This window comes from Archocentrus centrarchus, chromosome 9 (genome assembly GCF_007364275.1).
Source record: "Archocentrus centrarchus isolate MPI-CPG fArcCen1 chromosome 9, fArcCen1, whole genome shotgun sequence".
NCBI lineage: Eukaryota > Metazoa > Chordata > Actinopteri > Cichliformes > Cichlidae > Archocentrus > Archocentrus centrarchus.
Genome location: NC_044354.1, coordinates 5,182,416 through 5,199,614, shown reverse-complemented (window position 1 = coordinate 5,199,614; position 17,199 = coordinate 5,182,416). Strand labels below are relative to the sequence as shown.

The 17,199-nt window shown below is 37.2% G+C and overlaps 2 protein-coding genes and 1 pseudogene across 2 annotated transcripts; all 3 read right to left on the bottom strand.

Moving 5' to 3' along the window:
* Positions 1–5,699: 5,699 nt before the first annotated feature.
* On the bottom strand, positions 5,700–8,143 carry LOC115786132 (granzyme K-like; annotated as a pseudogene).
* Positions 8,144–9,734: 1,591 nt separating this feature from the next.
* On the bottom strand, positions 9,735–11,502 carry LOC115785950 (granzyme K-like). The gene is made up of 5 exons (XM_030737901.1): positions 11,413–11,502; positions 11,053–11,194; positions 10,550–10,688; positions 10,018–10,287; positions 9,735–9,890 (listed from the first exon to the last, which is right to left on the bottom strand). Exons 1-5 carry the CDS (start codon positions 11,474–11,476, stop codon positions 9,735–9,737), a joined length of 771 nt encoding a protein of 256 aa, XP_030593761.1. The 5' UTR covers positions 11,477–11,502.
* A 2,561-nt stretch (positions 11,503–14,063) lies between these two features.
* On the bottom strand, positions 14,064–16,654 carry LOC115785967 (granzyme K-like). The gene is made up of 5 exons (XM_030737932.1): positions 16,566–16,654; positions 16,222–16,363; positions 14,776–14,914; positions 14,352–14,621; positions 14,064–14,219 (listed from the first exon to the last, which is right to left on the bottom strand). The coding sequence occupies exons 1-5, from the start codon at positions 16,627–16,629 to the stop codon at positions 14,064–14,066; spliced, it is 771 nt and encodes a 256-aa protein (XP_030593792.1). The 5' UTR covers positions 16,630–16,654.
* Between the last annotated feature and the right edge of the window lie 545 nt (positions 16,655–17,199).

Below are 17,199 nucleotides of genomic sequence, written 5' to 3'. Positions count from 1 at the left end.
CGACAATTATCCCAAAAACACATCAAAACTGGTTTGGGAATCGATAAAACATTGGAGGTAAACCCATGTGTCTCTTTTCCCCGCCTGTGATGTGCGGTGAAATGAGGAGATTGGTGGGACAGATATGGGAGAAGATGCAGAGGGAGACCTGCACAGGTGACCTGACAGTGCATCACTGCATTACACACCAAGAAGCGTTACGCAGACAGAACATACAACACAGGACGCGTCATAAGCACCGTAACACAGACAATAAACTTTATAAGTCGCAAAGGTTTAAATCACAGGCAGTTTCTGTGTTTTCTGGAGGAAATACTTTCTGAATTTCGGTGACATTCCTGATCACACAGGCGCGATTAGTACCTGAGGAAATCTGGCAGTTCATGGAAAGTAAAGGAAAAACCTCAGCAGGGCTCTGGGGCTGTGTGAGTCGGCCTTTCTCTGCAACACAATGAAGCATCTTAATGTGTTAAACCTGCAGCTTCAGAGATGGGACAGCGTGATTTATGCACATGTATAACGCAGTGAAAGCTTTTCAAGTCCAGCTGCACCTGCAAGAGGCGCTGATGCCAAAATAGAATTTACGCCACTTTCCATGTTACCAAAAAAATCAGACCAGGTCTCCACTGCTGTGGCTGCAGCTTTTTGCTGAAAAACTGGACACACAGTTTAGGGAGCAATTTTCTGACTTTGAAGTGCAGAAATTCACATCACAGTTTTTATCTGAAAAAAAAAATAAATGGAAATTTTAATCAGCTTGAAATATTCTCATTTTCCCTGATGTTATTTTTAAAAAAATATACAATTTTTTGATTTTATTTAGTGTGTTGAGGAAAAAGTTGCCGTTTTCTGACTGTTCAAATCAGATTACGTTTGACACCCGAGTTGTAGAGATTATAGCTGTTGTCATTACCAATCACTAGCTGACTTTAAGTTAGATGCTTAATGTTATATGTGTGCCATTTTCACCAAAGTGCTCTAAATTTGCACCACATGAAGCTTTATTAATGTTGTAAAAATCATCAGTATTGGTCAAAATAAAAAAAATCACCATTTGCAATTTTTTTTTCCTGTGTATGTTCACTTTTAACCCTGTGTAGTTTAGAGGAAATCCAAAATAAATTTAAACGTGTGAACCCAGTTCTTGTTTGTTTTTTTAAGTAACTATAGATGTATCTGTACAATCATTCCACACTGAAAAAAGAGCAGGTCAAAGAAATCATTACAACACTACATTTTTCAGACAGAACATTTCTTATCTGTCTTTGAGCTGTAAATGTAGTTATCTAACATAAGTCAGCAAAATATTTACATGGCAGATGATGCATGCTGATATTGTTTCAAAGCCTGTGGTCAAATGTAACTTAAATATTAACATTTTATTTAGTCGCTGTGTGAAGGAGGTTCTTTACATGATACAGCACATATTATCACTGGGTGCGGACATGTAGTTATGTCAGTGAAACTTTCAGCTGTACTTATAAGTGTTTCTAAAAGCTGGGTTAGAATTCATAAAAACTAGAAGATTGTGTGAAAAAACATAAAGCTGTATGTGTGGAGGTAAACACGCTGCTACATTTTAATCAGAGTACAGCACCAAGTCAGTTTAACTTTAGTGATATTGATCTGTCAGTTAAGTAGCAGAGAGGGTTGTTAATCACTCTTCACAACATCCTGGAGCGTATGCAAAATAAAAACATTTGCAGAATATCGATCTGTCTTTAATGATTTTCTTGGCTCGAAGTGGCTTCTTTGTTGCCCTTCTTGACCATCCTCCAAAAGTCTTCACTTCACTGCGCATGCAGATGCACTCAAACCCGTCTGCTGCCATTGCTGATTGAGCTCTGCACTGGTGGTGCCCTGATGCCAGTGCTGAATCACTGTTAGGAGATGGTGCTGGTGTTTGATGGACTTTCTTTGGCAGCCTGAAGTCTTCCTCACAACAACTGAACTTCTCTCCTTGAAGTTCTTCATTATCTGATAAATGATTGATTTAGATGGAATCTTACCAGCAGCAATATTCTCGCACATGAAACCCGTCTTTTTTTTTTTTTGCAAAGCAGTGATGACTGCATGTGTTTCCTTGCATGTAACCATGGTTAACAGAGGAAGATCAACACTTTCAAGCATCACCCTTATTTTAAAGCATCCACTCTGCTATTCTAATTCAATCAGCATGACTGAGTGATCTCCAGCCTTTTCTTCATCAACACTCTCAACTGTGTAAATGAGTCCTAATGAGAGGATCACTGACGTTAGCAGGTCCTTTTGTGACAGGGCTGAAATACAGCAGAAAAAAGTTTTTTGGGATTAAGTTCATGCTCATGGCAAAGTGGGATTTTGCAATGAATTGCAATTCATCTGATCACTCTTCACAACATCCTGGAGTCTATGCAAAATGCCATAATAAAAACTGAAGCAGCAAACTTTGTGAAATCCAACACTTGCATCATTCTCAAAACCTCTGGCTATGACTGCAGACCAGAAAAGACAAATGCTAAGACGCTACACAGGAAGAGCGCAAAATGTCACAACAGACCAGAAGTGTCGTCCATTACAAGGTTGTCAGCTAGTTAGCACAGACGTTTTCTTAAATGCTGCTGTTTCTTTACTCCTGTCAGGTCACCACAGCCAGGTAGAGACAGCTCTCAAAGATTTTTTTCAAGTAAATATTAAACATCTCAACTTTTATGACCTTGGCCTCACTGTGGCACCACTAGGTGGGGCTCTCTGCTATGTTTGGTTGGCACTGTGTGGACTGGTAAAACTAGGAAATGAATGATAATAATAAAAATCCTTAATAAGAGGATGAATGAAGGCTATTATTCTGAGCACTACTGATTCGTTATAGTATTAATGAGAACTGCTGTGGTGCAAACCTTGTTAAAAATGGCACACATACCAGCATCTAACTTAATGTCAGTCATATGAAAGAATAATTTGGTACATAAGCAAATAAGATTTGACTTTAAATGCATGAGTTTAATGTAGTCCTAAGTCAGTGTGTCTCAAAACATCACATCTCAGGTGTTACTCTGCTTCCTGACCTCTGTAACTTCATCACATGCCCTGAGACCACAGCAGTTTATAATAAAACGAACACCTTTACTTTTCATATGTAGGATCGACAGAGTACAGTTGGTACACTTTTTGTTTTTTTCCAGAAATGCAGCTCCTGAATAAAAAGTTATATTTTATATAATGTTTCCTTGTGTGTATCCATGAGTAGTTCTTTTTCCCACTGTTAGTTTATAAACACAAAGTCCATTTAGTAGCACTGTACAGATGAAACACTCATTTATAATATAAAGTGTTGTGTTTTTGCATGAACTGGACCCCAAAAACAGACTCAAACCACTGAGAAGTGGATCAAAAGATTAACTTATTAATAATCAAAGGATTGTTTATTGGTTCAGGAGGGAATAACCCCAGCTGCTGTGGAGCAGGGAGCTCTGCAGGAGAAAAAAGAGGTTAACAACAAGTTTTTTGTGTGAGTTTTGATTTGATTCTGAAGTTCTTTCTGTATAAACTACTGAGGTTACAAAGATTCATGTTTTTTCTTTTTTCTTTTTTTTTAATTTGTCTGTTTTTGGTAAATTGAGTGAATCACCTTGAAACTCATTATTATTACCTCCCCCACCGCCAACAATGGGTTAAAGGAGGTTGTGTTTTCACCCGTATTTGTCTGTTAGCAATATAACTCAAAAGGTTTTGAGCCAGTTGATGAAACTTCTTCTTAGTGGTCCAAGAACATATGATTCATTATCAAGGTCCAAGTTTTGTTTTTTTCTCTGAGGATGCCATTAGGGTTCATAAACTGCATTAAATATACGCAGACTATATATGTATACTATTATCTGTTCAAGTGGATCTCATTTTAAAATAAATATAAAATAATATTTTACAGTCTTTAAAAGCCAATAAAATAAAATTTCTAGTGTTTGTGATTTTGTAATTTATGGAGTATGACAACACTGGGTGGTATCAGTGTAGTATTGGCACATGGAGTGGAGGAGGTATGCGCTCTGCTGAGTACTGAGTTATTATTGTTTCAGTGGTCCAGACTCTCTTTAACTTCTGTCTGTGCAGAAACTGCAAACGTTTTGAGCTTGTAAATTTTCAGTCTAATCTCATGTGGGCAGCTGACCTTTATATCATATCTTCATTGCATCCTGCTGCACCCTATATAAGATAAACAGGCAGAACGTTCCTTCTTATCGCTCCTTTATCAGATGCTGAATGCACTGAAAGCACCATGATGCACACACGATGCTTTTTATAGTAAAGGATGAACCACAAAAAGTGATAAGTTAGCAAAACAGAGACATGGAAACTGATGCATGCTGATAATATTTCAAAGCCTGTGGTCAAATGTATCATAAATAAAAAACATTTCCTGCTCACTGGGTGCAGACATGTAGGTTAGACGGACACTTTAAAGCCACAATGATGAGCTTTTCTAAAAGGTCACTTTATAATAAAAAATAAAAAATAAAATAGACAACAAATTAAACAATATTTGACTGACTTCCTGTGGATGCAGTCAGCTGTGCAGCAGGTCTGCTCTCAGTGAGAGCTTCATCGTTTTTTTTTCTCCTGAATATTTTCTGTGCTGACATGACTGTAATTGTCTTTAGAAGGAAACCTTTTTACAGAAACTTTCCTGCTATTTATATTTATGTATACTCATATATATTAACGATGACACTTTGAAAACATTCAGTACAAACAACAAACAAAGGAGAAGGAAAAATGTCTTTTTCTAGTCACACCACCAGCTTTATAGGAAAGTAGAATAAGTAGAAATCACATTAAAAATATCTTTGTTTCAGGGTTTTCAAGCACAGATTGTTAGAATGAGAAATAAACTAAACACTTTCTTGGGCATCAAAGTCAGGCTGTAATTAACACTTTCCCATTTATATGTATGTATGACCATATATATTAAAAATGACATTTCAAAGAGTTTCAGCACAAACCATGAAAGAAAGAGAATTTTTCTCTTTTATTTCTGTCTCTGACTTTATTAGACTGTAAAAAGTTCAGTAGAAAGTATTTTTGTTTTGGGGTCTTCAAGCATGAAAAAATGTTTTAGGAGTTCCTGTAAAAGGGTGAACATTTAAAGATTTGCAGTACAAACAAACAAAGAAAAAGAAGGAAATGTGTATTTTGTATTCATGCCTCCAGTTTTATCAGAAAACAGAAAAAGTAGAAAGTGTATTTGAAAAATAATCTCAATGTTGTTTCATGGGTTTTCTGTTTACATAAAAAAAAAAAATCACTTTTTCCTGGTTACGTAGTAGCAGTGGCAGTCATCTGCAGCAAACACGAGCAGTAATATTTGGGAAAATGGTTATTCGGGATACCATGTTTATGTACCGGTTTGTAGTCACAACACACAAAATTCCAAACAGTAATCCACAAACCATCACAGTGACTGTGTCCTTTTTTATTCAGAAGCACTAAATATGTGTTGGAATGGAAAGTGCTAACACTGAATGGACTGCTATCATATATGTGCAGAATCTGTAAAATTAAAGCAAGTTAACAGAAACTAAAATATAAAATATGAGAAACAATGAAATGATAAAATGAATAATGATCGAGTAATCAGTCTACAGTGACAGCATCAGCAGATTAGCATCAAAGCATTACAGATTCTCATCGTGCTCAGCTCGTATGGAGCGACGCCTGCAGATTCATTCATATGAGTTCATTGTTGTTTTGATCCACTTGAGTTGCTTCTTTGAGACAAATGAATAGACTCCAGGTTTTTTAATGATGCCACAACCCCGTCCAAAAGAAGTGACTCCAACCAGCTCTCCATTGCACAACAGCGGCCCTCCTGAATCCCCCTGCAGTGAGAACAAATACATGATAGACTTTCTTTGACTGACTCACACGTGTGAAAGAGCCAAAAGTGTGTTGAGCTGAAAGGCTCTTCAAATAAGAAAAGAAAATTCATACATTACTCATACTTACCTGACAGGTATCCGCCTTGTTTAACCCATTTGAACCAGCACAGACCATGTCACTGGTGATAACAGGTCTGTAGTTGTAATAATCACGAGAGTTGCACGTCTGTCTGTCGACCACAGTCACACTGACATACATGAGGACATCTGATTGTCACTTGTTTTCAGCTTCTCCCCATCCAGCCACCAGACACTTGCTGCCAGCTGCAGGGTCTCTGACAGTTTGGCCAAACTTGAGCCAATTTACAGTCCTGGTTTTCTTCACTGGCTTCTTTAGCTGAAAAAGATTTTTAAAAAAAATACATATCGATGATGACCATCTATATATTATCTTTACAGAGATGGCCCTAAAGTAAATATATGTGCAACATTGTGCTAAAGTCTTGAACCACCACTCATTGACTTAAATATTTTCCTTGGAAAATGGGAAAGAGGTGCAGCGATTCATTACAACAGGTCTATAAATACGGTAAAACAAACTTATTCACATTGTTGCTGCTTTGCTTCACTCACTGTTGGACACTGAATGGTCACCTCACCCTGAGCAACATGATTTTCCCTCTTTCTTGATGGAGTGTGCTCCCAGAGTCACCTTAATTATACTGGGAAAGAGAAAACAGTGTAGTGATGACCATTCAGTTATATATAAGGTTAATAGGTCATGAATGTGTGCAACAATAATAAAATAATCATAGTTGCCTCACTATATGTGTATTATTGCTAATGGCTGGATTATGGCTGTTACTGAGCCGTAGATGAATCTGCATGTTATTTTCCTCCAGCTGAATAAAGAATTTCAAATGTATAAAAAATGTATAAAAATGTTATAGATCAAGAAATTATTACGTTTTTCATGTAGCTGTGACTTCTGTGTTATTTTTTAAATCAGTAAAAAAAATAAAATTCTCTATCACAATGACCAGCACCCATCTTTTTGTTTGTAATTTCATTACAAGTTAAATTCTCTACAACAAATGTGACAATATCATGCTTACAAGAGTGGAACATCTATAAATAGGAAATTAACAATAATTTATTTCCTAGGGTTGTAAATAGTGTGTATTCATCCTCTCTGTTCAGTTTAAACAGCTTAACATGTTTTGTTACAGTAATGTGTGTTATTTGATCTCTGAAAAGATTCTGGATACATTAAACTGTTACATTTTACTGCCTACTTTCTTGTTCCGGTTCTGGAGCAGGTGTGACACAAAATACCTTTAATGAGGATCAGTTGTGTGTTTATTGTTTAAAGGGTACCTTTTAGACATGTTTGTGAATGTGCTGAATGCTGGATCATGAAAGCATTTTATTTTTTGTGAAAGTGTTAATATCGATATTCATGTGCAATGCAGTCAAATCTACTTACAGGTTTTTCCATAATAACACCAGACAAAACTGAATGATTTTCACAAGCTATACATTTTCAATGTGATGCCAATGTGAACATGATAATGAAATCTATCAATTCTTAATAAGTACAGACATGTAAAGTTCCCAAAATGTTTATGCTGACCATATCAGTGAAATGACAGTGACATCATGTTTTTTGCCAAATTTTGTAAATTGACAAAAGATCCAGCATTATCATTTTCACTCTAAAACAAAATATTATCAGAACAAAGTGTGTGGACATGTGATCTCGTTTTAATTATCTGTCATCTTTCATATAGTCTGTTAAAATATAAACGCTGCTAAGAAAAGTAAGCCTCAGGTTCGTACTCAGTGCAGTGGGCGGCCGTCAGGACCCACTGTGGATGGATTAATGTCCCTCCACAGGAAGATCTTTTACTTTCCACATAAGCCATGAAAGGCAGTGAGTGTGGCCTGACTTCATTCCCTTCAATAATCTCAGAACCACGACCTGAAAAAAAAAAAAAATCCAGTCGCGTAACAAAACCAGCAGATGATCAAGAACAGATGAAGCAAACACCCTGCATCAACTGCTTTGTAATATTCAATGATATATTCATATTCAATGATATATTGTAATATTCAGTGTAACTTTGCATTCTGCTTGTTCACATGAAGGAGAAAATTATCAATAAATAAATTAAAGTACAATAGAAAACATTACTTACCTGACTGGAGGATGAAGAGGAGCAGGCATGAGACAAAAAGACTGAAATTCCTCGTGTGGAACATGTTTTCTTACCGTTCTTTGAGCAGATGCTGAACACACTGAAATCCACAATGATGCCCACACGATGCTTTTTATGATGAGCTGAAAGGATGCGGTCTAACCATGAAAATTAACGGGTCAGCAAACAGAGACATGGCAGCTGATACATGCTGATATTGTTTCAAAGCCTGTGGTCAAATGTATCATAAATAACTATTTCCCGCTAATTGGGTGCAGACATGTAGGTTAGACCGACACTTTCAGCCACAATGATGAGCGTTTTTAAAAGGTCACTTTATAATTTATAAAACACTGACCGGTCAGAACAAATGAAACAATATTTGTGGAGGTGAATGATGATAAAAGGCACAATGTTGATGGGGATATTGAAATCATGAAGGTAGTGCTGTGGATGTGCTGGCATTGAAACAGTCCACAGTTACTGTCACTGACTTCCTGTGGATGCAGTCAGCTGTGCAGCAGGTCTGCTCTCAGTGAGAGCTTCATCGTTTTTTTTTCTCCTGAATATTTTCTGTGCTGACATGACTGTAATTGTCTTTAGAAGGAAACCTTTTTACAGAAACTTTCCTGCTATTTATATTAATGTATACTTGTATATATTAACGATGACACTTTGAAAACATTCAGTACAAACAACAAACAAAGGAGAAGGAAAAATGTCTTTTTCTAGTCACACCACCAGCTTTATAGGAAAGTAGAATAAGTAGAAATCACACTAAAAATATCTTTGTTTCAGGGTTTTCAAGCACAGATTGTTAGAATGAGAAATAAACTAAACACTTTCTTGGGCATCAAAGTCAGGCTGTAATTAACACTTTCCTATTTATATGTATGTATGACCATATATATTAAAAATGACATTTCAAAGAGTTTCAGCACAAACCATGAAAGAAAGAGAATTTTTCTCTTTTATTTCTGTCTCTGACTTTATTAGATTGTAAAAAATTCAGTAGAAAGTATTTTTGTTTTGGGGTCTTCAAGCATGAAAAAATGTTTTAGGAGTTCCTGTAAAAGGGTGAACATTTAAAGATTTGCAGTACAAACAAACAAAGAAAAAGAAGGAAATGTGTCTTTTGTGTTCATGCCTCCAGTTTTATTAGAAAACAGAAAAAGTAGAAAGTGTATTTGAAAAATAATCTCACTTTATTGCTTTACTTTCATGGATTTTGTCTTTACATAAAAAAATCATTTTTTCCTGGTTTCTTTGCAGCAGTGGCAGGCATCTGCAGCAAACACGAGCAGTAATATTTGGGGAAACTTTAAGTTATTTGAAAAAATTATATTTAGAGTCTGTAGTGACAACAGACAAAATGCCTAACAGTAATCCACAAACCATCACAGTGACTGTGTCCTTTTTTATTCAGAAACACTAAATATGTGTTTGGGGGGGTCAGTCCTATCTTCCTAACCATGCTGCTGCTGCTATCATATATGTGCAGAATCTGTAAAAATCAAAGCAAGCTAGCAGAAACTAAAATATCATAAAATATGAGAAACAATGAAATGATAATATGAATACTGATCGAGTAATCAGTCTACAGTGACAGCATCAGCAGATTAGCATCAAAGCATTACAGATTCTCATCTTGCTCAGCTCGTATGGAGCGACGCCTGCAGATTCATTCATATGACTTCATTGTTTCTTTGATCCACTTGAGTTGCTTCTCAGAGACAAATGAATAGACTCCAGGTTTTTTAATGATGCCACAACCCCGTCCAAAAGAAGTGACTCCAACCAGCTCTCCATTGCACAACAGCGGCCCTCCTGAATCCCCCTGCAGCGAGAACAAATACATGATAGACTTTCTTTGACTGAGTCACATGTGTGAAAGAGCCAAAAGTGTGTTGAGCTGAAAGGCTCTTCAAATAAGAAAAGAAAATTCATACATTACTCATACTTACCTGACAGGTATCCGCCTTGTTTAACCCATTTGAACCAGCACAGACCATGTCACTGGTGATAACAGGTCTGTGGTTGTAATAATCACGAGAGTTGCACGTCTGTCTGTCGACCACAGTCACAATGACATACATGAGGACATCTGATGTTTCGCCATGTTCAGTTTCTCCCCATCCAGCCACCAGACACTTGCTGCCAGCTGCAGGGTCTCTGACAGTTTGGCCAAACTTGAGCCAATTTACTGTCTTGGTTTTCTTCACTGGATGGTTAAGCTGAAAAAGGATTGTTAAAAAAAAAAGTTACATATTGATAATGACTGTCATTACCTTCACAGAGATGGCCCTAAAGTAAATATATGTGCAACATTGTGCTAAAGTCTTGAACCACCACTCATTGACCTATGTATTTTCCTTGGAAAATGGGAAATAGGTGCAGCGATTCATTACAACAGGTCTATACATACGGTAAAACAAACTTATTCACATTGTTGCTGCTTTGCTTCACTCACTATTGAACACTGAATGGTCACCTCACCTTGAGCAACATGAGGTCATTGTCGTGGTATCTATCGGAATAGTCGGGATGAGGAAAACGTCTCTCAACCTCTCGGACCTGCTTAGAATATTTTTCCGTTCTCTTGATGGAGTGCGCTCCCAGAGTCACCTTAATTATTCTGTGAAAGAAAACACAGTGTAGTGATGACAGCAGACACAACTGAATGATTTCCACAAGCTGTACATTTTCAATGTGATGCCAATGTGAACATGATAATGAAATCTATCAATTCTTAATAAGTACAGACATGTAAAGTTCCCAAAATGTTTATGCTGACCATATCAGTGAAATGACATTGACATCGATTTCTTGCCAATTTTTGTAAATTGACAAAAGATCCAGCATTATCATTTTCACTCTAAAACAAAATATTATCAGAACAAAGTGTGTGGACATGTGATCTCGAATTAATTATCTGTCATCTTTCATATAGTCTGTTAAAATATAAACGCTGCTAAGAAAAGTAAGCCTCAGGTTCGTACTTAGTGCAGTGGGCGGCCGTCAGGACCCACTGTGGATGGATTAATGTCCCTCCACAGGAAGATCTTTTACTTTCCACATAAGCCATGAAAGGCAGTGAGTGTGGCCTGACTTCATTCCCTTCAATAATCTCAGAACCACGACCTGAAAAAAAAAAAAAAATCCAGTCGCGTAACAAAATCAGCAGATGATCAAGAACAGATGAAGCAAACACCCTGCATCAACTGCTTTGTAATATTCAATGATATGTTCATATTCAATGATATATTGTAATATTCAGTGTAACTTTGCATTCTGCTTGTTCACATGAAGGAGAAATTTATCAATAAATAAATTACAGTACAATAGAAAACATTACTTACCTGACTGGAGGATGAAGAGGAGCAGGCATGAGACAAAAAGACTGAAATTCCTCGTGTGGAACATGTTTTCTTACCGTTCTTTGAGCAGATGCTGAACGCACTGAAATCCACGATGATGCCCACACGACGCTTTTTATGATGAGCTGAAAGGATGCGGTCTAACCATGAAAATTAACGGGTCAGCAAACAGAGACATGGCAGCTGATACATGCTGATATTGTTTCAAAGCCTGTGGTCAAATGTATCATAAATAACTATTTCCCGCTCACTGGGTGCAGACATGTAGGTTAGACCGACACTTTCAGCCACAATGATGAGCGTTTTTAAAAGGTCACTTTATAATTTACAAAAGAAAGACCACTTAGAACAAATGAAACAATATTTGTGGAGGTGAATGATGAAAAAATACACAATGTTGATGGAGATATTGAAATCATGAAGGTAGTGCTGTGGATGTGCTGGCATGTAACATGTCCTTTGATAGAGAGCCCACATTTACTCTCACTGACTTCGTAAGGATGCATGTGCAATAAAATGTTAGAGGTTTTGGTAACGCTTTCTTTTAAGGCCAGCCCTTAGGCTGTAACTATCCTGTAAGTAAATTTTAGTTATGTGGAATTCCACTGTAATTATTTTTAATTCAGCTGTAGCTCCAAAGTTATGTTCTCTGATCAAAGTCAATTTTGCATTTCCTTTGGAAATCAAGGTCCCAGAGTCTGGAGGAGGAGGAGAGGCACAGAATCCACGTTGGCTGAGGTCCAGTGTAAAGTTTCCACAATCAGTGATGGTTTGGGGTGCCGTGTCATCTGCTGCTGTTGGTCCACTGTGTTTTCTGAGGTCCAAGGTCAACGTGGCCATCTACCAGGAGGTTTTAGAGCACTTCATGCTTCCTGCTGCTGACCAACTTTATGGAGATGCAGATTTCATTTTCCAGCAGGACTTGGCACCTGCACACACCAAAGCTACCAGTACCTGGTATAATCTAATTTTCTGAGATACTGAGTTTGGGGTTTTCATTGGTTGTCAGAAATAAACATCTGAAATATATCAGTCTGTGTGTAATGAATGAATATAATATACAAGTTTCACTTTTTGAATGGAATTACTGAAATAAATCAACTTTTTCATGATATTCTAATTTTATGACCAGCACCTGTATGTCCTAAAACAACTTCAGCTTATCATGACTGCCATCTTTCACATGGGACATGTTTCTGCTTCATTTCATGGCCTCTGCACACGAGCTGCTCTCAGCCCTGAAGGGCTCTGACCACGTGGTGGATGGACCTTGTATGTCTGCTCTGTGCTGCAGGTTTTTTCACCAACATCATATTTTGCAAAGTTGGGCCTGCAGGTCCAGTCAGTAGATATTTTATCTTTAAAAGGAGGAGAAATTCTCATGAATATATAAAAAAAATAATAAATCATGTAATGACTACATAACATAATTTACCTTAAACCATTACAACACACCCCAAAATCTTGAAAAAGGCCTATCCTAATACATGCTTTTAAATTTATTTAAAAGGCGAAACCCCCCAAAGAAAAAAATTGTTTTTCTTACCATCATTGTTAAACAGTATGGAGCTGATTAAGCAATAATTCATCATAAGCATAATTAAAATGGAAATGTTAGCTTCTATTTTGGGTTCATATATGTGAACATCCGACTCCAGACGAGTCAGTGCCTCAGTGCACGTCACTGTTTGTTGTGATTTGGTGTTCCATAAATAAAATTGAATTGAAAATTAGGCATCAAAATCAGGCTGTTATTACATATTTCCCACCATTTATATTCATATCCGTGTATACAAATGTATATTACTAATGAAAGTGATAAATAACTGTTAACTTCTGTTTTTGTTGTAGATCAGGAACTTATCTTGACAAAAATTACATGGTGCTGGTTTGTTTCCAGCAAATACAATAAAAACTGTGTTTTTTAGTTATAAGTTAGTTAATCTGAATAATAAAAATATGGGAATTTTAAAGAATTGCAGTACAAACAATGAAAGAAAGAGAGAAGGAAATGTGTTTTTTTTATTCATGCTTCCAGCTTTATTAGAAAGTAGAAAAAGTAGAAAGGATGTTAGAAAAAAAAAATTTTGGGGGGGGGGGTGGGGGGGGGGGGGTTCAAGCACACCCAGGAGGTGGTGAATTTCTGCATGACAGACTGAATAATTTCACTTTGCTGTTTTACTTTTATAGATTTTGTGTGCACATTAAAAAAATCGCTTTCCCCTGGTTTTGTTGCAGCATCATCATCTGCAGAAAACAGGAGCACTCATATTTGGGGGTACTATAATTTACTTGAAAAAATTATTAGCAATGTATTTTTAATACATACAATATGTAATAATGCTCTAATATAATGAAAATGTGTTTAGGGGGTCATTCCTATTAATGTTTGTGCCACCTTTATCGGCCTTTACTTCCTTCAGTGGAAAGGGCTAACAATGAGCAGGCTGCTGTTATATATGTGCATAATCTGTCAAAATTAAAGCAAGCTAGCAGAAATTAAAATATAAGAGAACCAATGAAATGAAAAATGGATACTGATCAAGTAATTGGTTTACAATGACAGCATTGACAGATTTAACAACAAAGCATCAAAGATCTTGCTCAGCTCGTATGGAGTGACCCTTATGGATTCATTCATATGACTTCATTGTTTCTTTGATCCACTTGAGTTGCTTCTCTGAGACAAATGAATAGACTCCAGGTTTTTTAATGATGCCACAACCCCGTCCAAAAGAAGTGACTCCAACCAGCTCTCCATTGCACAACAGTGGCCCTCCTGAATCCCCCTGAAGCGAGAACAAATACATGATAGACTTTCTTTGATTGACTCACAGGTGTGAAAGAGACAAAAGTGTGTTGAGCTGAAAGGCCATTTACTACAAGTGAGAGAGAAAAAAAAAAACAATATTCATACTTACCTGACAGCTATCTGCCATGTTTAACCCATTTGAACCAGCACAGACCATGTCACTGGTGATAACAGGTCTGTGGTTGTAATAATCACGAGAGTTGCACTTCTCTCTGTCGACCACAGTCACACTGACAGACAAGAGGACATCTGACGAGTGTGAATTTTCAGTTTCTCCCCATCCAGCCACCAGACACTCGCTGCCACCTGCAGGGTCTTTGACAGTTTGGCCAAACTTGAGCCAATTTACAGTCATGGTTTTCTTCGCTGGTTTCTTAAGCTAAAAAAAGTTTTTAATAAATTACATATTGATAACGACCATCTATACATTACCTTAACATGGTTGGCCATAAAGAAAGTACACTATATAAAGTGAAAACAACCATATTACATCTTTGCTTCACTGACGGTTGGACACTGAATTATCACCTGACCTTGAGCAACATGAGGTCGTTGCCCTGGAATGCATTCTGATAGTCGGGATGAGGAAAACGTTTCTCAACCTCTCGGAACTGCTTAGAATATTTTTCCTCTTTCGTGATGGAGTGCACTCCCAGGGTCACTTTAGTCATACTGCAACAGAAAAAACAGTGTAGTGATGACAGTTCATTTATATAAAAGGTTAGTAGGTCAGCAGTGCTACAGCAATTGCATAGTTGTCATTACATGTGTATTATTGTCTATGGCTCAGTTGTGTAGCCTTAGATGAATCTGCATTTCATTTTTCTTCAGCTGAATCAAGAATTTCAAATACATAAAATGTTATAGATTAATAAATGTATTACACTTTTTAAGCTTTTATAAGACAACGACACAACAACAGGCAGAGAAAACACTGGACTGAAATACACAAGAGGATAACAAGGGGAGTGGACACAGCTGGGAACAGAGGGGAAGCTAATTACTATGACAAGACCAGGGGAAGCAAAACTGAACATAACAGACAGACTGGACGACTATCAAAATAAAACAGGAAGTCAGACGGGGGAACAAAGGCGCAGACTTGACACTGGGAAACACAACAAACTAGAAAGCAAAACATAAACAAACCCGGCAATCAAAACCCAAAACAGAACAGACAAAAACAAGCAAACAAAAACACGGGGTCCACTGGACCCCGGACCATGACGGTGTTATTTTTTTAACTGAGTGCAGTTGTGTTTAGCTCATTTAGGTTCTGTTTTCATTGAGTTTTCCTGTTTTGTTCCCAGTTTGCATTTAGTTTGGATTATTCATCTTAGCTTCCTGTTGGTTTATTAGTTGTTTATATTTTGATTTCCTGGTTGCCGTTGTTCTTATCTCCCGGCATCTGTGTTCTAGTGTCTGCTGTCTGATATTATGGTAACAAGATAGTGGAAAACCTAGAAATAAGAATTCAACAAGGTTGTAAATATTGTATTTTTATCCTCTATATTAAAATAAATCAGCTTGTCATCTTGTTGCAGTAATGCGTGTGTTAGTGTGTGTTTGACCTTTGAAAGGATTCTGGATACATTAAACATTTTACTACCTACATTCATGTTCCAGTTCATTAAGTTTCATTAAAAAGCAAGGCTGTCAAATATGACCAATTTTCATGTTGTGCAATTTGATTTCTATCATCATGATAAAGAAATATATCAATTATTGATAAGTACAGAGATGCAAAGTTTGAAAAATGTTCACACCGACCATATCAGTGAAATGCTCACTGACATAATATTTTGTATTGCCTTTTTTTTGTAAACTGGAAAACAATCCAGCAATATAATTTTCAGTCTGAACCAATTTATTATCAGAACAAAATGTGTGGACATGTGATATCATGTCAGTTATCTTTTTAAGTATCATCTTTCATACAGTCTGTTAAAATTAACACTAAGAACAGTAAAGGTTCCTACTCAGTGCAGTGGGCGGCCGTCAGGACCCACTGTGGATGGATTAAAGTCCCTCCACAGGAATATTCTTCACTTTCCACATAAGCCATGAAAGGCAGCGAGTGTGGCCAGACTTCTTTACCTCCAAAGATCTCAGAACCACGACCTGAAACAAAGTGAAAATATCCAGTCATGTAACAAAATCAGCAGAAGATCAAGTCATGAACAGAGGAGTGACACAAACACCCTGCACCAGCTGCTTTGTAATACTGAAAGATATCAGTAAAGTGACTTTGCATTCTGTTTGTTTACAAGGAGGAGGAAATTATCAATAAGTAAATTAAAGTACAGTAGAAAATATTACTCACCTGGCTGGATTATGAAGAGGAGCAGGCATGGGAGGAAAACACTGAAATTCTTCAGGCAGAACATTTCTTCTTACCACTCTTTGATCAGATGCTGAATGCACTGAAATCCACTGTGAGGCACAGCTTTATATGCTGGGCTGAAAGGATGTGGTCTGACCAGGAACTGCATGAGTCAGCAAAATTAACACATCAATCCTAACCGTTAAAAACCTTTGGTAAAATGTCTATGATTATTTGGCCACAATGAAAAGAGGTATGTTTGGAGGAGTAAAGATGAGGCTTTCAAACCTAAGAACACTGTACCAGCTGTAAAGCATGGTGGTGGTAGCATCATGCTCTGGGGCTGCTTTGCTGCCAGTGATACTGGTACACTGCACAAAGCGGATGGAGTACCATCGGCAGAGAACAACTAGACCATTAACACTTGGGCTCAATTGAGTGTTTCAGCACGACAGTGATCCCAAACACACATCCAAACTGGTTTGGGAATTGATAACACAGACCAATATTAAGCTTCTTGAATGGCCTTCCCAAAGCCCCAACAACAACCCTGTTTCATGCCAGGAAATCAACCATTTTAAATTAACTCTTTCAATTCTGCCAAGAAGAGTGGACAAATATTGAGCCAGAATCA

Excerpts from the sequence above, each read along its gene's own strand:
- LOC115785950 (XM_030737901.1), bottom strand. The coding sequence starts at position 11,476 with ATGTTCCACACGAGGAATTTCAGTCTTTTTGTCTCATGCCTGCTCCTC. Across the intron at positions 10,689-11,052 it reads ACGGCCGCCCACTGCACTAA|AATAATTAAGGTGACTCTGG; the intron begins GTACGAACCTGA and ends TTTCTTTCACAG. Across the intron at positions 9,891-10,017 it reads ACAAGGCGGATACCTGTCAG|GGGGATTCAGGAGGGCCGCT; the intron begins GTAAGTATGAGT and ends TTCTCGCTGCAG.
- LOC115785967 (XM_030737932.1), bottom strand. The coding sequence starts at position 16,629 with ATGTTCTGCCTGAAGAATTTCAGTGTTTTCCTCCCATGCCTGCTCCTC. Across the intron at positions 16,364-16,565 it reads CCTCTTCATAATCCAGCCAG|GTCGTGGTTCTGAGATCTTT; the intron begins GTGAGTAATATT and ends ACTTTGTTTCAG. Across the intron at positions 14,220-14,351 it reads ACATGGCAGATAGCTGTCAG|GGGGATTCAGGAGGGCCACT; the intron begins GTAAGTATGAAT and ends TTCTCGCTTCAG.